At 56.5% G+C, this 16,329-nt stretch overlaps 3 protein-coding genes across 3 annotated transcripts in view; all 3 read right to left on the bottom strand.

The window, feature by feature from the left end:
- Positions 1 to 6,930, bottom strand: part of LOC126641674 (immunoglobulin lambda-1 light chain-like) — a 34,849-nt gene extending 27,919 nt beyond the window's left edge. The window contains exon 1 of the mRNA XM_050318631.1: positions 6,882 to 6,930. Within this exon, the coding sequence (XP_050174588.1) occupies positions 6,882 to 6,927 (46 nt within the window). The 5' untranslated portion in view covers positions 6,928 to 6,930. The remainder of the gene's footprint in view (positions 1 to 6,881) is intronic.
- Positions 6,931 to 9,978: 3,048 nt separating this feature from the next.
- On the bottom strand, positions 9,979 to 12,034 carry LOC126641675 (vacuolar protein sorting-associated protein 29-like). Its single transcript, XM_050318633.1, has 4 exons — positions 12,018 to 12,034; positions 11,533 to 11,721; positions 10,774 to 11,009; positions 9,979 to 10,412 (listed from the first exon to the last, which is right to left on the bottom strand). The coding sequence occupies exons 1-4, from the start codon at positions 12,018 to 12,020 to the stop codon at positions 10,295 to 10,297; spliced, it is 546 nt and encodes a 181-aa protein (XP_050174590.1). The 5' UTR covers positions 12,021 to 12,034; the 3' UTR covers positions 9,979 to 10,294.
- A 662-nt stretch (positions 12,035 to 12,696) lies between these two features.
- VPREB3 (V-set pre-B cell surrogate light chain 3) lies at positions 12,697 to 16,313 on the bottom strand. The gene is made up of 2 exons (XM_050318629.1): positions 13,577 to 16,313; positions 12,697 to 13,351 (listed from the first exon to the last, which is right to left on the bottom strand). The coding sequence occupies exons 1-2, from the start codon at positions 14,025 to 14,027 to the stop codon at positions 13,023 to 13,025; spliced, it is 780 nt and encodes a 259-aa protein (XP_050174586.1). The 5' UTR covers positions 14,028 to 16,313; the 3' UTR covers positions 12,697 to 13,022.
- Between the last annotated feature and the right edge of the window lie 16 nt (positions 16,314 to 16,329).

Below are 16,329 nucleotides of genomic sequence, written 5' to 3'. Positions count from 1 at the left end.
ACAACCGTGCCTGGCCAGAAGAAGGATGGAAAAATTCCATTTTTAATTCTGCTTTACATGACTTGAAAATCTTTCTTTGTCACTATACCAGCATCACTGCTGCTGTCGTAGCCACCACAGAAATAGACAGCCTCGTCCTCGGCTTGGACCCCAGTGATGGTTAATGTGCCCGTGGAACCGGATGCGGATCCGGAGAATCGCGAAGGGATGTCTGAGGGTCTCTTGGTGTTTTGATAGATCACAGTGACAGGGGCACTGCCAGGGACCAGTCAGCATAAGCCCAGATGCTGCTGCTACCCCCCAGAGCAGGTGATCTTGACGGTGTCTCCCACCTTGTGAGACAATGAGGATGGCTGAGTCAGCGCTGCCTGGACCAGGGAACTCGGACAGGAAAAGGAGAGAGAAGACAAGGGTCAGTCAGTGCACCAGGAGCACAGCCCTCCCTGGGCAGGGGGAGGGGACCACTGTGCCCAAAGGCCCCATCCAGGCACAGCGAGTCTGGCCTTGGCACCTGACGTGTGGGCGAGCAGCTCGAGGAGGAGAGGGACCCAGGCCATGGTGTGATCCCACCAGCTCCATGTCCCCACGATGATGGGGCTGTGCTGTGGACCCTGACTCACATTTAAGCCCCCACCTGCCCAGGCACAGCCCCTCCATGGATATGTGGCCATCAGTGTCCCCGGAGCTCTTGTCCCAGTGCTCCCCCTGCCCACTGTGGGCACCTCTGACCACCAAAAGGCAGCACGATCACTCTGGGTTGCCTGCTCCTTCCCCAGCACTGCTGCTGAGCTCTCAGCTCAGCCAAGGACCACCCAGTCCATGTTCCTGCCCAGCAGGACCATGGCCTGGCTGCACCAGGAACTCCTGTCACAGGGCAGGGGACAGCCCCACCTGGCACAGGGACACATCCACCTGCCCTGCAGCACCCAAGCCTGCTTGCTGCTTCCTGGTCCCCGGCTGGCCACGTTACCTGAGCACTGACCAGCAGCAGTGACAGAGGAGCTGGCAAACTAGGTTCTGCTTCAAACGAGGTGCCACACTGGGCCTCTCTTAATTGTCACAGGGGAACCTCCAAGCAGAGAAGTGGGGTTGTGAAAGGACACTGGAACCACACCAAGACCAGGAGCTTCAAGGTTACCCAACAGGAAGGAAACACAAGCCTCCAGGTCCTCCAAATTCAAAACGAGATGGGGGGCTCCAGAGGTTTCACAGCAAACATGAGTAGGCCTGGGCTGTGGTTTGTACCAAAAACTGCCCACAGCATCCTCCCACTCTGGCCAGCCTGGGGCAGCCCCTCTGCTGCCTGCCCACAGCACGGCCCACGGCAGCCTCCAAAGGAGTCAGTGGGGGCTGCTCTGCACCACGGTGTTACACACTGGCACCTGGCTGTCCACAGCCCCTTTGCCTCCTGGTGGCCGGGTGAACTCAGACTGTGCAGTGGAACCACACTGACACCGTGTGGGGATGAGAAGGGCCTCAGGGACAGCACTGGAGGAACTGAGAGCAGAGCCTGGCACAGGACGATACCTTTGCTGTCTCTCACCTCTGCCACAGCTCCCACCACATCCAGAGATTCCTCCAGTCCCGGCCACAGCCTTCAGGGCTTCTGCATGGCACAGCAGCCCATGCTCACAGGGGAGAGCCTCTCACACAGACACAGGGTCCTTCAGCACAGTTGCTCTCACCAGAGACGAGTGGTCATCAGCCCTTCACTGGTACAGAGCCCATGGACCAGAGCAGGATGCCCAGAGATACTGACAGGGATTCTCCCATCTTTCCTGTTGCTGGTGGGGCAACAGCACCAAGCCCAGGACAAGACGTTGTGAGGGCAGCATCAATTAGTCACACCACAGCTCTTTAGTGCCAGGAACCCTGTCACTTCCACATCCTCAGTACCACTGAGGGTCTCTTTGTGCCAGCACAGGTCATAGTGATAGGGGCATTGCCAGGGACCTTCTGGTGAAATTAGCTATAGGCACTGCTACCCCCAGAGCAGGTCATCTTGACAGTTTCTCCCACACTGGCTGACAAGGAGGACAGCTGACTCATTGATGATGCTCCAGGGAACTTGAAGAGGAAGAAAAGAGAGGGGAGAAGAGTGGGGGTCAGCCCCACAGTTCTCTCCTGGGTAGTTGGAGGGGGAATGCTGCAGTCAGATGAGAATGGATGCAACCACAACCAGAGGGAAATTTGGGGAGCAGAGCCCATTCCCAGTGCAGAGGCAGCTCTGTCAGCAAAAGGAGGACATGGTCAGTGGGAGCAAGAGACTGGGGGACAAAGGAACCCTATGAGATTAGTAGGGAACAGGACTGGTCCATAGACACAAAGTCATCTACAGTGCTCCAGGACACAAAAGTGGGCACATTCACTGTCATGGTCATACAGAGGAGACAAAAACCTGCACAAAAACCTCCCTCATGCACAACTCTACTTGGCCATGAGAAGGACAGAAAAAATGCATTTTTTACTCTTTCATACCTCATTTCCACATCTCTCTGTGTCACAATACCAGCATCACTGCTGTCGTCCAAGCCACCACAGAAATAGACAGCCTCGTCCTCAGCTTGGACCCCAGTGATGGTTAATGTGCCCGAGGTGCTGGATGCGGATCCGGAGAATCGCGAAGGGATGTTCGAGGGTCTCTGGTCGTTTTTGCAGATCACAGTGACAGGGGCACTGCCAGGGACCTTCTGCTGGTACCAGCCATAGTAGCCATTGCCACTACCAGAGCAGGTGATCTTGACGGTTTCTGCTTGGTAGGATGACACCAAGGAAGGCAGACTTATGGATGAGGTCTGGACTAGCAAACCTGGAGAGGAAAAATGGAGAAGGGAGAAGACACAGATCAGACAGCACCCATTTAGCATATCCAACTCCCAGGCAGTGGGAAGGGCAGTGCCACAGTCAGAGGAGAATGGATGCAACCACTGACACAGGGAAACTTGAAGAACAGAGGCGAGTCCAAGGCATCCCAGCACAGAGACAGCTCTGGGAGTATTAGGAGGACATCATCAATGACCACATTAGGTGGTCATCAGTAGCAAGAAAGAGTGGGGTCAGGGACAGAGCCACACTATCAATTTTGCAAGGACCAGGACAATGGTCTAGAGACAAAAATTCACCTCCAGGGCTCTAGGAAACAAAAGGGGGATTATTCAGAGCCAGAGTCATGCAGAGGAGACAAAAACCTGACCTAGCCCCACATTCACAACTGTGCCTGGCCAGCAGAAGGACAGAAAAATTCCATTTTTAATTCTGCTTTACATGACTTGAAAATCTTTCTTTGTCACTATACCAGCATCACTGCTGCTGTCGTAGCTACCACAGAAATAGACAGCCTCGTCCTCGGCTTGGACCCCAGTGATGGTTAATGTGCCCGTGGAACCGGATGCGGATCCGGAGAATCGCGAAGGGATGTCCGAGGGTCTCTTGGTGTTTTGATAGATCACAGTGACAGGGGCACTGCCAGGGACCAGCCAGCATAAGCCCAGCTGCTGCTGCTACTCCCAGAGCAGGTGATCTTGACGGTGTCTCCCACCTTGTGAGACAATGAGGCTGGCTGAGTCAACGCTGCCTGGACCAGGGAACTCAGACAGGGAGAGGAGAGAGAAGACAAGGGTCAGTCAGTGCACCAGGAGCACAGCCCTCCCTGGGCAGGGGGAGGGGACCACTGTGCCCAAAGGCCCCATCCAGGCACAGCGAGTCTGGTCTTGGCACCTGACGTGTGGGCGAGCAGCGCGAGGAGGAGAGGGACCCAGGCCATGGTGTGATCCCACCAGCTCCGTGTCCCCATGATGATGGGGCTGTGCTGTGGACCCTGACTCACATTTAAGCCCCCACCTGCCCAGGCACAGCCCCTCCATGGATATGTGGCCATCAGTGTCCCCAGAGCTCTTGTCCCAGTGCTCCCCATGCCCACTGTGGGCACCTCTGGACCACCAAAAGGCAGCACAATCACTCTGGGCTGCCTGCTCCTTCCCCAGCACTGCTGCTGAGCTCTCAGCTCAGCCAAGGAACACCCAGTCCATGTTCCTGCCCAGCTGGACCATGGACTGGCTGCACCAGGAACTCCTGTCACAGGGCAGGGGACAGCCCCACCTGGCACAGGGACACATCCACCTGCCCTGCAGCACCCAAGCCTGCTTGCTGCTTCCTGGTCCCCGGCTGGCCACGTTACCTGAGCACTGACCAGCAGCAGTGACAGAGGAGCTGGCAAACTAGGTTCTGCTTCAAACGAGGTGCCACACTGGGCCTCTCTTAATTGTCACAGGGGAACCTCCAAGCAGAGAAGTGGGGTTGTGAGAGGACACGGGAACCACACCAAGATCAGGAGCTTCAAGGTTACCCAACAGGAAGGAAACACAAGCCTCCAGGTCCTCCAAATTCAAAACGAGATGGGGGTCTCCAGAGGTTTCACAGCAAACACGAGTAGACCTGGGATGGGGTTTGTACCAAAAACTGCCCACAGCATCCTCCCACTCTGGCCAGCCTGGGGCAGCCCCTCTGCTGCCTGCCCACAGCACGGCCCACGGCAGCCTCCAAAGGAGTCAGTGGGGGCTGCTCTGCACCACGGTGTTACACACTGGCACCTGGCTGTCCACAGCCCCTTTGCCTCCTGGTGGCCGGGTGAACTCAGACTGTGCAGTGGAACCACACTGACACCGTGTGGGGATGAGAAGGGCCTCAGGGACAGCACTGGAGGAACTGAGAGCAGAGCCTGGCACAGGACGATACCTTTGCTGTCTCTCACCTCTGCCACAGCTCCCACCACATCCAGAGATTCCTCCAGTCCCGGCCACAGCCTTCAGGGCTTCTGCATGGCACAGCAGCCCATGCTCACAGGGGAGAGCCTCTCACACAGACACAGGGTCCTTCAGCACAGTTGCTCTCACCAGAGATGAGTGGTCATCAGCCCTCCATTGGCACAGAGCCCATGGACCAGAGCAGGATGCCCAGAGATACTGACAGGGATTCTCCCATCTTCCCTGTTGCTGGTGGGGCAACAGCACCAAGCCCAGGACAAGGTGTTGTGAGGGCAGCATCAATTAGTCACACCACAGCTCTTTAGTGCCAGGAGCCCTGTCACTTCCACATCCTCAGCACCACTGAGGGTCTCTTTGTGCCAGCACAGGTCATAGTGATAGGGGCATTGCCAGGGACCTTCTGGTGAAATTAGCTATAGGCACTGCTACCCCCAGAGCAGGTCATCTTGACAGTTTCTCCCACACTGGCTGACAAGGAGGACAGCTGACTCATTGATGATGCTCCAGGGAACTTGAAGAGGAAGAAAAGAGAGGGGAGAAGAGTGGGGGTCAGCCCCACAGTTCTCTCCTGGGTAGTTGGAGGGGGAATGCTGCAGTCAGATGAGAATGGATGCAACCACAACCAGAGGGAAATTTGGGGAGCAGAGCCCATTCCCAGCACAGAGGCAGGACATGGTCAGTGAGAGCAAGAGACAGAAGGCTGGGGGACAAAGGAACCCTATGAGACTAGTAGGGAACAGGACTGGTCCATAGACACAAAGTCATCTACAGTGCTCCAGGACACAAAAGTGGGCACATTCACTGTCATGGTCATACAGAGGAGACAAAAACCTGCACAAAAACCTCCCTCGTGCACAACTCTACTTGGCCATGAGAAGGACAGAAAAAATGCATTTTTTACTCTTTCATACCTCATTTCCACATCTCTCTGTGTCACAATACCAGCATCACTGCTGTCGTCCAAGCCACCACAGAAATAGACAGCCTCGTCCTCAGCTTGGACCCCAGTGATGGTTAATGTGCCCGAGGTGCTGGATGCGGATCCGGAGAATCGCGAAGGGATGTTCGAGGGTCTCTGGTCATTTTTGCAGATCACAGTGACAGGGGCACTGCCAGGGACCTTCTGCTGGTACCAGCCATAGTAGCCATTGCCACTACCAGAGCAGGTGATCTTGACGGTTTCTGCTGGGTAGGATGACACCAAGGAAGGCAGACTTACGGATGAGGTCTGGACTAGCAAACCTGGAGAGGAAAAATGGAGAAGGGAGAAGACACAGATCAGACAGCACCCATTTAGCATAGCCAACTCCCAGGCAGTGGGAAGGGCAGTGCCACAGTCAGAGGAGAATGGATGCAACCACTGACACGGGGAAACTTGAAGAACAGAGGCGAGTCCAAGGCATCCCAGCACAGAGACAGCTCTGGGAGTATTAGGAGGACGTGGTCATCAGTAGCAAGAAAGAGTGGGGTCAGGGACAGAGCCACACTATCAATTTTGCAGGGACCAGGACAATGGTCTACAGACAAAAATTCACCTCCAGGGCCCTAGGAAACAAAAGGGGGATTATACAGAGCCAGTCATGCAGAGGAGACAAAAACCTGACCGAGCCCCACATTCACAACCAGGCCTGGCCAGAAGAAGGATGGAAAAATTCCATTTTTAATTCTGCTTTACATGACTTGAAAATCTTTGTCACTATACCAGCAGGAATGCTGCTGTCGTAGCCACCACAGAAATAGACAGCCTCGTCCTCGGCTTGGACCCCAGTGATGGTTAATGTGCCCGTGGAGCCGGATGCGGATCCGGAGAATCGCGAAGGGATGTCTGAGGGTCTCTTGGTGTTTTGATAGATCACAGTGACAGGGGCACTGCCAGGGACCAGCCAGCATAAGCCCAGCTGCTGCTGCTACCCCCAGAGCAGGTGATCTTGACAGTGTCTCCCACCTTGTGAGACAATGAGGACGGCTGAGTCAGCGCTGCCTGGACCAGGGAACTCGGACAGGAAAAGGAGAGAGAAGACAAGGGTCAGTCAGTGCACCAGCAGCACAGCCCTCCCTGGGCAGGGGACCACTGTGCCCAAAGGCCCCATCCAGGCACAGCGAGTCTGGCCTTGGCACCTGAGGTGTGGGCGAGCAGCGCGAGGAGGAGAGGGACCCAGGCCATGGTGTGATCCCACCAGCTCCGTGTCCCCACGATGATGGGGCTGTGCTGTGGACCCTGACTAACATTTAAGCCCCCACCTGCCCAGGCACAGCCCCTCCATGGATATGTGGCCATCAGTGTTCCCCGGAGCTCTTGTCCCAGTGCTCCCCATGCCCACTGTGGGCACCTCTGGACCACCAAAAGGCAGCACAATCACTCTGGGTTGCCTGCTCCTTCCCCAGCACTGCTGCTGAGCTCTCAGCTCAGCCAAGGACCACCCAGTCCATGTTCCTACTCAGCTGGACCATGGCCTGGCTGCACCAGGAACTCCTGTCACAGGGCAGGGGACAGCCCCACCTGGCACAGGGACACATCCACCTGCCCTGCAGCACCCAAGCCTGCTTGCTGCTTCCTGGTCCCCGGCTGGCCACGTTACCTGAGCACTGACCAGCAGCAGTGACAGAGGAGCTGGGCAAACCACGTTCTGCTTCAAACGAGGTGCCACACTGGGCCTCTCTTAATTGTCACAGGGGAACCTCCAAGCAGGGAAGTGGGGTTGTGAAAGGACACTGGAACCACACCAAGATCAGGAGCTTCAAGGCTACCCAACAGGAAGGAAACACAAGCCTCCAGGTCCTCCAAATTCAAAGCAAGATGGGGGTTTCCAGTGGCTTCCCAACAACCATGAGTAGACTTTGGTTGGAATTCACATTTATCAACTGCCCATAGCATCCTCCCACTCTTGTCCAGCCTGGGGCAGCTCCAAGGAAATTTGGGGAGCAGAGCCCAGCCCAACGCATCCCAGCAGATAGGCAGCTCTGGCAGCAGGGAGAGGACATGGTTGTCACTAGCAAGAGACAAAGGGGTGAGGGATGAAGACACATCATGATTTTAGTAGGGACCAGGACATAGACAAAAACTCACCACCAGTGGTCTAGGACACAAAAGGAGGAACATTCATATCAATGGTCATGAAGAGGAGACAAAAACCTGCACCAGTCCCACATCCAAAACTCTGCCTGGCCATGGAAAAGACATAAAAGCTCTATTTTTAATTCTTCTGTACCTGATTTCAAAAATCTTTCTTTGTCTCTATACCAGCATCACTGCTGCTCTCCCAGCTACCACAGAAATAGCCAGCCTTGTCCTCGGCTTGGACCCCAGTGATGGTTAATGTGCCCGTGGAGCCAGACAAGGATCCAGAGAATTGTGAAGGGATGTCTGAGGGTCTCTTGTCATTGAGATAGATCACGGTGACAGGGGCACTGCCAGGGACTTTCTGCTGGTGCCAGGCATAGTAGTCATGGCTACCCCCAGAGCAGGTGATCTTCACGGTGTCTCCCAGGTTGGCTGACAGCGAGGATGGCTGACTCAGTGATGCTGGACCAGGGAATCGGACAGGGAGAGGAAAGACAGGAGCAAAGGTGGGTCACCCAGTGTCCTGGGAGCACAGAACTGCCTGGACAAGGTTACAGGGAATGCCATAGCCAGACAACAGACATGGATATGGTCACATGGGGAACAGAGCACAACCCAGTGCATCCCAGCACAGAGACAGCTCTGGCAGCAGCAACAGGAGTTGGTTATCAGTAGCAAGGAGCAGATGGGTGAGGGACAAAGCAAGACCCTGAGTTTTGTAGGAACCAGGACAATGGTGTCCCCAGCCAGAAAGTCACTCCTGTTCTCTGGGATACCAAGGAGAGGATATTTCTCACCATGGCTGGGCAGAGGTGACAGGAACCTGCCTCAGCCCCACAGCCAGACAGGAGAGAGAGGGACCAAAATCTTTCCTCTGATTTTGGGTTCTATCTCACTTCCTGCTACTCATTGTCAAAAGACACCATAGCTGCTGCCACTGCTGCTGTCCCTGCCACCACAGAAATAGACAGCCTCGTCCTCGGCTTGGACCCCAGTGATGGTTAATGTGCCCGTGTTGCCAGATGTGGATCCGGAGAATCGCGAAGGGATGTCCGAGGGTCTGTTGGTGTTATCGTAGATCACAGTGACAGGGGCACTGCCAGGGACCTTCTGCTGGTACCAGCCAGCATAAGGCCAACTGCTGCCAATCATGGAGCAGGTGATCTTGGCACTGAAACTGAGAACAGCTGACTCAGCAATGCTGCATGGACCAGGGAATGTGAGGAGGGAGAGAAGACAAAGATCAGTCAGTGCCTCAGGAGCACAAGTTTCCCAGAGCAGACAGCTGGGATCCCTGGGCCCAAAGGCCCCATTGGGGCACAGCAAGTCTGGCCACGGCACCTGAGATGTGGGTGATCACCACAAGGAAAGAGACCCAGGCAATTCCACCAGCTCCATATCCTCGCACTGACGGGGCTGTGCTGTGGACCCCAACATCCTCTTAAGTGCCTACCTAGCCAGCACAGCCACTTCCATGGGAATGTGACCCTCAGTGTTCCCTGACTGCTCCTGTCCCACGGCTGTCCCTGTCTCTTGCCCACCACCAGGCCACTTCCTTCCTGGGCCACTCAGCTGGGAAAAACACATCCTGCTTCACACCAAGCTTCTCTCAGGAGCCACAAGACTACAACCAGCTGAATCCTGGTATCTGGGCAAAGGCCCCTCAACCTTTGCCGAGACCCACGTTAAGGGATGGCAGGAACACTTTTCTACCCCACCTTGTCGATGCACCCTCTGCAATCACCTCCTCCCTATGATCCTGGCCTCACCCACTCCCCAAGCACCTCTGCAGCAGCACAGCTCCTCCAGCCACTCCCCTTCCCACGCAGGTGCTTGTCCGCAGGGCTCCGCTCCCACAGCTGGCCCAGCCCCAGCCCACTGCCCCACAGAGCACACGCTGCCCCCAGCACACCCTGCTGCAGACACTGCTCTGGCACTGCTGACGCTGCTGCTTCCCAGCACCACCACAGGAGACAAAAGTGCCCTGCCTCCTGAGCCTCTGGAGCACAAGGGCAAGTGCCCAGCCTGCCCAGCTCCACACAGCTCTCCACACCACCCTTCCCAGACCTGCCTCTGTCCCCTCACACCCAGTTCCTGCTTCCCCTCACCTTTTACAAGCATAATGAACAGGATTTAGACATATGAAGACAAGGATTTATTATTCTATGTTTGTTCTACAGAAGTTCAATGCCCAGCTACCACCACCCTCTCTGACTCCTGTAGGCCAGGAACACAAGCAGCTCCTCCTTAGACACAGGATTTTCCTCACAGGCTTCTTTCTCTTCATCAGCTGTGTCTTCTGCTTCAAGTTCTGGTTGGGAACCAAGACAAACAGTTCATCAGCAGTAAAGTCTCACAGCTGCTTTACAGCCCAGCTCAGTGCAGCACCACACCATGGCCTGCTGCTCCTGAACGGGGAAGGGAAGGGGTGAAAGGCAGCGAGAAGTCCTCAAGGAGCTTTGAACATGATTCAGTACTTCTTGAACTCGATTCTTTCTACTTTCACATCATCCTCAATTAGCTGGTAAACATAAGTCACAGCAGTGGAAGCCTGGATATCCATCAGCACAAATGAAGGGGTGATGTTCCTGGAAAGAAGACATCCTTTGTAATCTTCTCAATCAGCTTATATCTCTTGCTATTAATACCCCTTATGTTTATGTGTTCTCATATACTTTATTGCCCAGGGACATGGGAAACTCTGCAGGGTCTGCAGGCACTGATAAAATGTCTCAGACAGAGCTGCACTTAACATAGAACAGCCCAAACTGTGTCAGGCTCAGCATTTCAGCTGACAGGCCCCGCTGGATTCCCCAGGGAGCAATCCAGCCTCCTGCTCCTCACAGCACCTCACCAGCTCTCTGCAGCACGGTGGTGAGACACACACTCATTTCAGGTAACACCCACAGGCTCTGCTGTGCTGGGCAGCTCAGGGCTGCCCTCACTCACCTTTCTAAAGCACTGTAGGCTCCTGTAGCTGATCCCGGGTTGATGTAGAATTTTTTTTCATATTCAAATGCTTCAAACCTGTGTGTGTGTCCCGAGATGAGAATGTCCACATCCAGCTGCCTCTGCAGCAGTGCCAGGCTGGCTGCATCACCCCAGGGGATTACTTGATGGCCATGAATCAGCCCGATTCTGAACTGCCCAACAGTTACAACCTTCTTTTCAGGATAATTCAGGCCCTGAGGAGAAAGGTACAGCCTATAAGTCAGTCAAGGACCCCTCATTTATGCAATGCACTCTCCAAGAAATGAACCTGCCCTTCGCTATTCAGGCACACAAGGTCTCTCTCAACATGCAGACCCCACTGGATGCTTGTAACACACCCCAGCAAGAGCAACTTCAGAGCAAAGAGTAAGGAATTGGCACAGAGAGGGGGTGACTAACTGGGTACCTAACTGTAAATAATTACACACACGGAATTCCTGCAGCTACACGGCCAGATGGGGCACTGTGGCCTCAGCAATCACAGACCTGTGCCCGAGCTCATATGAACCAGGTGCGTGTTTTACCCCCTCACACCCAGGCCCTCCTGTTGCAGGTACAACCAGAAAGGTCTAGAAAATAATTTTGTTTCTTCACTCTTACTCATTCCTACTCCTTATTCAGGTGAATTAGAGTTCAGGAGTTGGTCAGTGCCGAGGGAGTCCCCAGGACTCAGAGAGACAACCAAGGCAGGAAGGCAGGCTGAGGAACTCATGTTACCTCCGAGTCCCCCCTAACGACGTGGATATCCCCAGCCAGGGTCCTGAGGTAGTCATAGGTCTCCTTGGTGCAGAGGTTTCCCGTGCACAGGATGTGCTGAATCCTTCCTGGAACCAGCAGCTCCTTGAACTTGCCGGGCAGAGCACTGCACCGGTGCGGGATGTGAAGGTCCCCCAGCACCAACACCAACTCCAAACGCACCGGGGGGAAAGAGAGAGCCTTAACCCGGGTTACTTAACAGAACAGCACAAAAACAGAATACCGCAAAACCCTGCTGCCTTCCTTTCCGAGTCAGCTCTGATGAAACACCCCCTCGCTCGCCCAAGCCTCCCCGGACAGACAGCCCAGCCGGCAGCGCCGGGAGCACTCGCTCCGCACGCAGCCGGAGGGAGGTAACGTGGTGCCTGGGGGAGGCTGAGGACGCCACCGCCCCGGGCTGAACCCACGGGCAGGGAAGCAGCGCAGGGGCCCACCCCGCCTCTCACCATCCTGCCCCGCTGCCCTGACGCGCACTGAGGTAACCAGGAAGTAACGCGACCGGTTTTGTGCTGCCCTGAGCCAATGGCAGCGCCAGCAGCTCCCACGTGACATCAGCGCCTGCCGCAGGGTCCTAACGCCCGCCGCTGTGCGCGGTGAGCATGCGCAGTGCGGCCACCCTCTGTTGGGAATGAGTTCTGTGGTTTTTTGTGGGAAAATCCTTCATCTCTCTGTGTGAAAACGGCCTTGTGAAGGACCCGCGGTGCCCACACCTGTCCCTTTCCCCTCAGGAGCTGTGGTGGGCCGTGAGGGAAGTGGGCAGTGTGGGCGGAGGTCTCAGGGATAAGGGGCTGCTCCAGGGGTGGCTGAGGGCTCCATCCGGCCCAAGGGGTGGCTGAGGGCTCCATGGAGCCCAAGGGGTGGCTGAGGGCTCCATCCGGCCCAAGGGGTGGGTGAGGGCTCCGTCCGGCCCAAGGGGTGGCTGAGGGCTCCATCCGGCCCAAGGGGTGGCTGAGGGTTCCATCGAGCCCAGGGGGTGGCTGAGGGCTCCGTCCGGCCCAAGGGATCCCACCAAGGGCCGAAGCTCTCCCTCCCGACTCAGTCCCCTGGGGCCACCCCGTGGGGGTGACCCCACACACCACACGAGCCCTGTGGGTAAGGATTAACCTTTATTACCAGGTGAGCCAAACTGTGCGGAAGCCCAGGCCGGATCAAGGCTGCCGAGTGCTGGGAGAGCCCAGGAAAGCCGGGCTGCAGCAGAGCCATCCATCCATCGTCCTGCTGCAACAGGAGTCCCTGGCAGGTCTGGCACCGTCTGGCTCTCCAGTGCTCCGTGGGGGAAGTTTGGGTTCGAAGAGGAGGTTGCTGCACTTCCCAGCACGAGGCAGCGCTGCTGGGCCTGCTCAAGCGTGAGAGGAGGTCTTTTTCCACCCCTCCCAGGGCCGCTGCTCTCCCTGTTGAGGGCTTTATATCGGGGTCGCAGAAAGGGCACGGAGAGCTTTTGTTCCCCACTTCTAAAACCACTGGAAGGCAGGAGTCAGGGCGCAGTAGTAGGTGCCGTTGTCCTCCTGGCGGGCGGAGGCGATGGTGAGGATGCAGGTGTTGCTGGCAAGGTCCTTGGTAGCAGAGAAGCGGTCGGGAGTCTCGTCAGGCTTGTGCATTTCTCGCTCGGAGTTGTAATAGAGCAGATACCTCAGGGCGTGCCCCGGGCGCTCCTGGAACCAGGAGATGCCGAACTCGGTGATGTTGTACTGGGGGCTCAGGGTGCAGAACAGCCGGGCCGTCTGTCCGGGCAGCACGAACAGGGAGGACGGCTGGGTCAGCACGGGCTGAGCCCTGCAAGCTGCACGCAGCAAGGATGCAGTTACTGATGAGCTGAGCCATGCCCCCCATCACCCTCAGCCCCTTTGAGGCAACCCCATTACTCAACCACCATCCTGCTTATCACCCCACAGAGCCCTGGAGCAAAATGCCCCGCTCAGACTGACATCCCCTTGGACAGCCCATCCTGCTCATCACCCTGCAGTGCCCCCCCAGACAGCAGCTAACTCTGCCACCCCACCCTTACCTGTGCCCACCATCCCCACCAGGAGCAGGACCAGGAAGCCCGAGGCCATGGCAGGAAGCAGAGGAAGGGAGGCTGTTTTGGAAAGGGTCTGTGGTGCTACAGGAACCCAGGTCACTGTGCTGATGGCACGGTGGGGTGTATGTAAATGACACAGGGGGCTCGGGGACTCAGCTCCCCAGGGCTGCTCGCTCTGCTGCAGCTGGGCTTCAGGGAGGAGGGGAGAGCTGACAACTGCGACCCAGTGCCCTCCTTCACCCCAGGCCAGGCCATTTCCTCCTGCTGTGCCCACAGCCAAACCCACCACCCTCTGTCCTGGGCACTGGGGAGGCATCACTGACCATCTCTCCTCACTGATAGGGAGAGCACAGGGGTTTCCCTGGGCTGTCACACTGTTTGCCTCAGGCCCTCTGCCACCAGGTGCACAGGAGGCCAGGAACCTGATCCACATCATGCCAAGGGTGTCCTGTGGAGGCAGCAGGCTGGGGGCCAGGTGGCCCTGCTGCCACCATGGAGAACGAAAGACAGGCTGTACCAGAGTTCCCTGGCAGCCATCTCATTGTAGAAGCAGCACAAGGAAAGTTGCTGCTCCCTTCCCCCTGCAGCTCCACTGCTGTGATTTCTCAGCCTACAGTCCAGGCTGGGAGCTGCTGATGGTGCTGCCTCTTTGCCAGGGCCAGCTCAGGAGCAGCAGCCCTGGGCAAACACAGTGGGGTGGCTGCCAAAGCCACGGGTCAGAAGGCATCTCCCGAGGGAGCGCTGCAGTGAGAGGTGGCTGCAGCACAGCAGGTGCTGTGCGGAAGGACAGTGGACTGTTACAGCCAAAGGCCACCAGCTCAGCAGGCGTGAAGCCCCTCCTGTCTGTGACACCCACTGCAGAGCCCAGAGACACCATGTCACACACCATGTCACACACCATGTCACACACCACCAGCCCATGACTGTCCTTTGCAGCAGAGTGATCAGCAAGCACTCGGCAGTGTCCTGTAACTGATGGGTGCCCTTCACAGGCAGGCTCAGACCCCACCCAGTGCCACCACATCACCACCCAGGGATGGCCCACTCCCTCCCCTCTGCAGCACTCAGCCCTGCTCCTGAGGGGTCCCCAAGCCAAAGATACTTGCAAGAGGTTCCTGAGGTGGCTGGCCTGTGTGTGCTCTGGGTGTGAGGGGAAATGGAGCTCTGAGACAGAGCTAATGAACCGCCTCATCAGAGCACCCAGCACTGTGTCTGTGGCACAGGCAGATCCTGGAGAGGAAGCACCACCATCACCCAAGGCCGTGATGCAGGAGGCTTGAGTCCTGCTGTGCTGAGCCACCCTGCAGAGCCCTGGTGCACACAATGGCTCTGCTGCCTTCTGGGGCCCTCAGAGGGGCAGGAGGGCAGCAAGGGCTGTTGTACCCCTGCCAAGGGGATGTGGTGCCACACAGCAGTCCCTGCACGTGCAGTAAAGCCTGGCTGTGTCCCATCTATGCCCAGCTAGGTAGACCTGCTCTATCAGATTTATTACAGGCAGCCACTGCTGCATGAGACCAACTCCAAAGCCCATCCAAGGCTGAAGCTTTGCCATGATGTCTCCCGGCCTTGTGGAGTCTTCCCCTGCAGATATCAGTAGCTTGTGTTTCATGCAGCCAGGCCCCTGGGCTCGTGGAGGTACGAGCATGCTGCAGGCACAGCTGTTGCCCACCAGCACTGCCCTGATTCTGCAAGGTGAACATGAACTTCCCTGCACATGTGTCTAGGTGAGGAGTGTCACATGTACTCCTTGTCCCATGCTCCATGCAGATCAAGTCCATGGATTAGGCAGAGGCTGTGAAACAAAACCCAGTAGGGCAGAAGGAAATCACCTCCTCATGCAAGGAGGGGCATTTCAGGGAAAGGGAATTTGTCCACAGAGCAGTGGATATGCAGCACATCAGTGCTGTTACTGGTTCCCACCATTCAAATCCTCCCCATCTGCTGACCAGCCCAGGGATGTGATTTCATCCATATGTTTTTCCACAGGAAGAGGGGACGATGCTACAATGCCCCCAAACCACTGCTGCCAGAACACTGCACAGCAACATTTGGGCTCCAAATGGAAGATGCAGCTGACACATGAGCCACATGCATCACTCTGACAGCCCAGGGAGGCAGGAAGGTACTGGCTGTGCACAGTGCAAGAGCAGCTACGAGCCCAGCCCCGTGCTCACCCTGTTCTGCCAGCTTTATTCCCTCCTGCATGAGGAATGAGAGGTACTCAGTGAACAGAAGAACTCACACATGCAAAGGAAGTTTTATTCCAACTGCCCACATCTCCTCCTAGGCTGCAATACCCCACTGCTTTGAGCTCCAGAGTAGGACCAGCACAGGCAGGGTCCTCAGGAAGATTTTTCCAGGGGCATCCAGTCATCTTGCAGAGGAGGCCACACTGCCCTCGCAGCAATGCTGGGCTCAGCTGGGAGCAGGGTGGGCAGATGTGGCACCACCACAGCCCAGATGAGCTGCAGGACAAACAGGGGCAGGAAACACCACAAGACTGCAAAAAGCCTGAAATGCATTTTGACTAGCTGGGACCACATGGAGCAGGCAGCCTTCCCAACAGGCTGCTGTTTAGCTCAGCCTCTGCTCTAACCCCCCTTCTCCCACCCCGCAGCTGCGGGAGGCTTGGGAACCTGCAGGGGCCGTTCCCTGTTGCTGGGAAATGTGGCTATTGAAACCACAACAGCGGCAGTGGCAAACACAGCCTGTTCCCTGGGCTCTCCAGGAGCTCCCAC

The sequence above is a fragment of the Myiozetetes cayanensis genome, unplaced genomic scaffold (assembly GCF_022539395.1).
Source record: "Myiozetetes cayanensis isolate MyiCay16 unplaced genomic scaffold, myiCay2020 scf21, whole genome shotgun sequence".
NCBI classification, from domain to species: Eukaryota; Metazoa; Chordata; class Aves; order Passeriformes; family Tyrannidae; genus Myiozetetes; species Myiozetetes cayanensis.
Note: the sequence above shows the minus strand (reverse complement) of the source record. Positions and strands in the feature narration are given on the sequence as shown.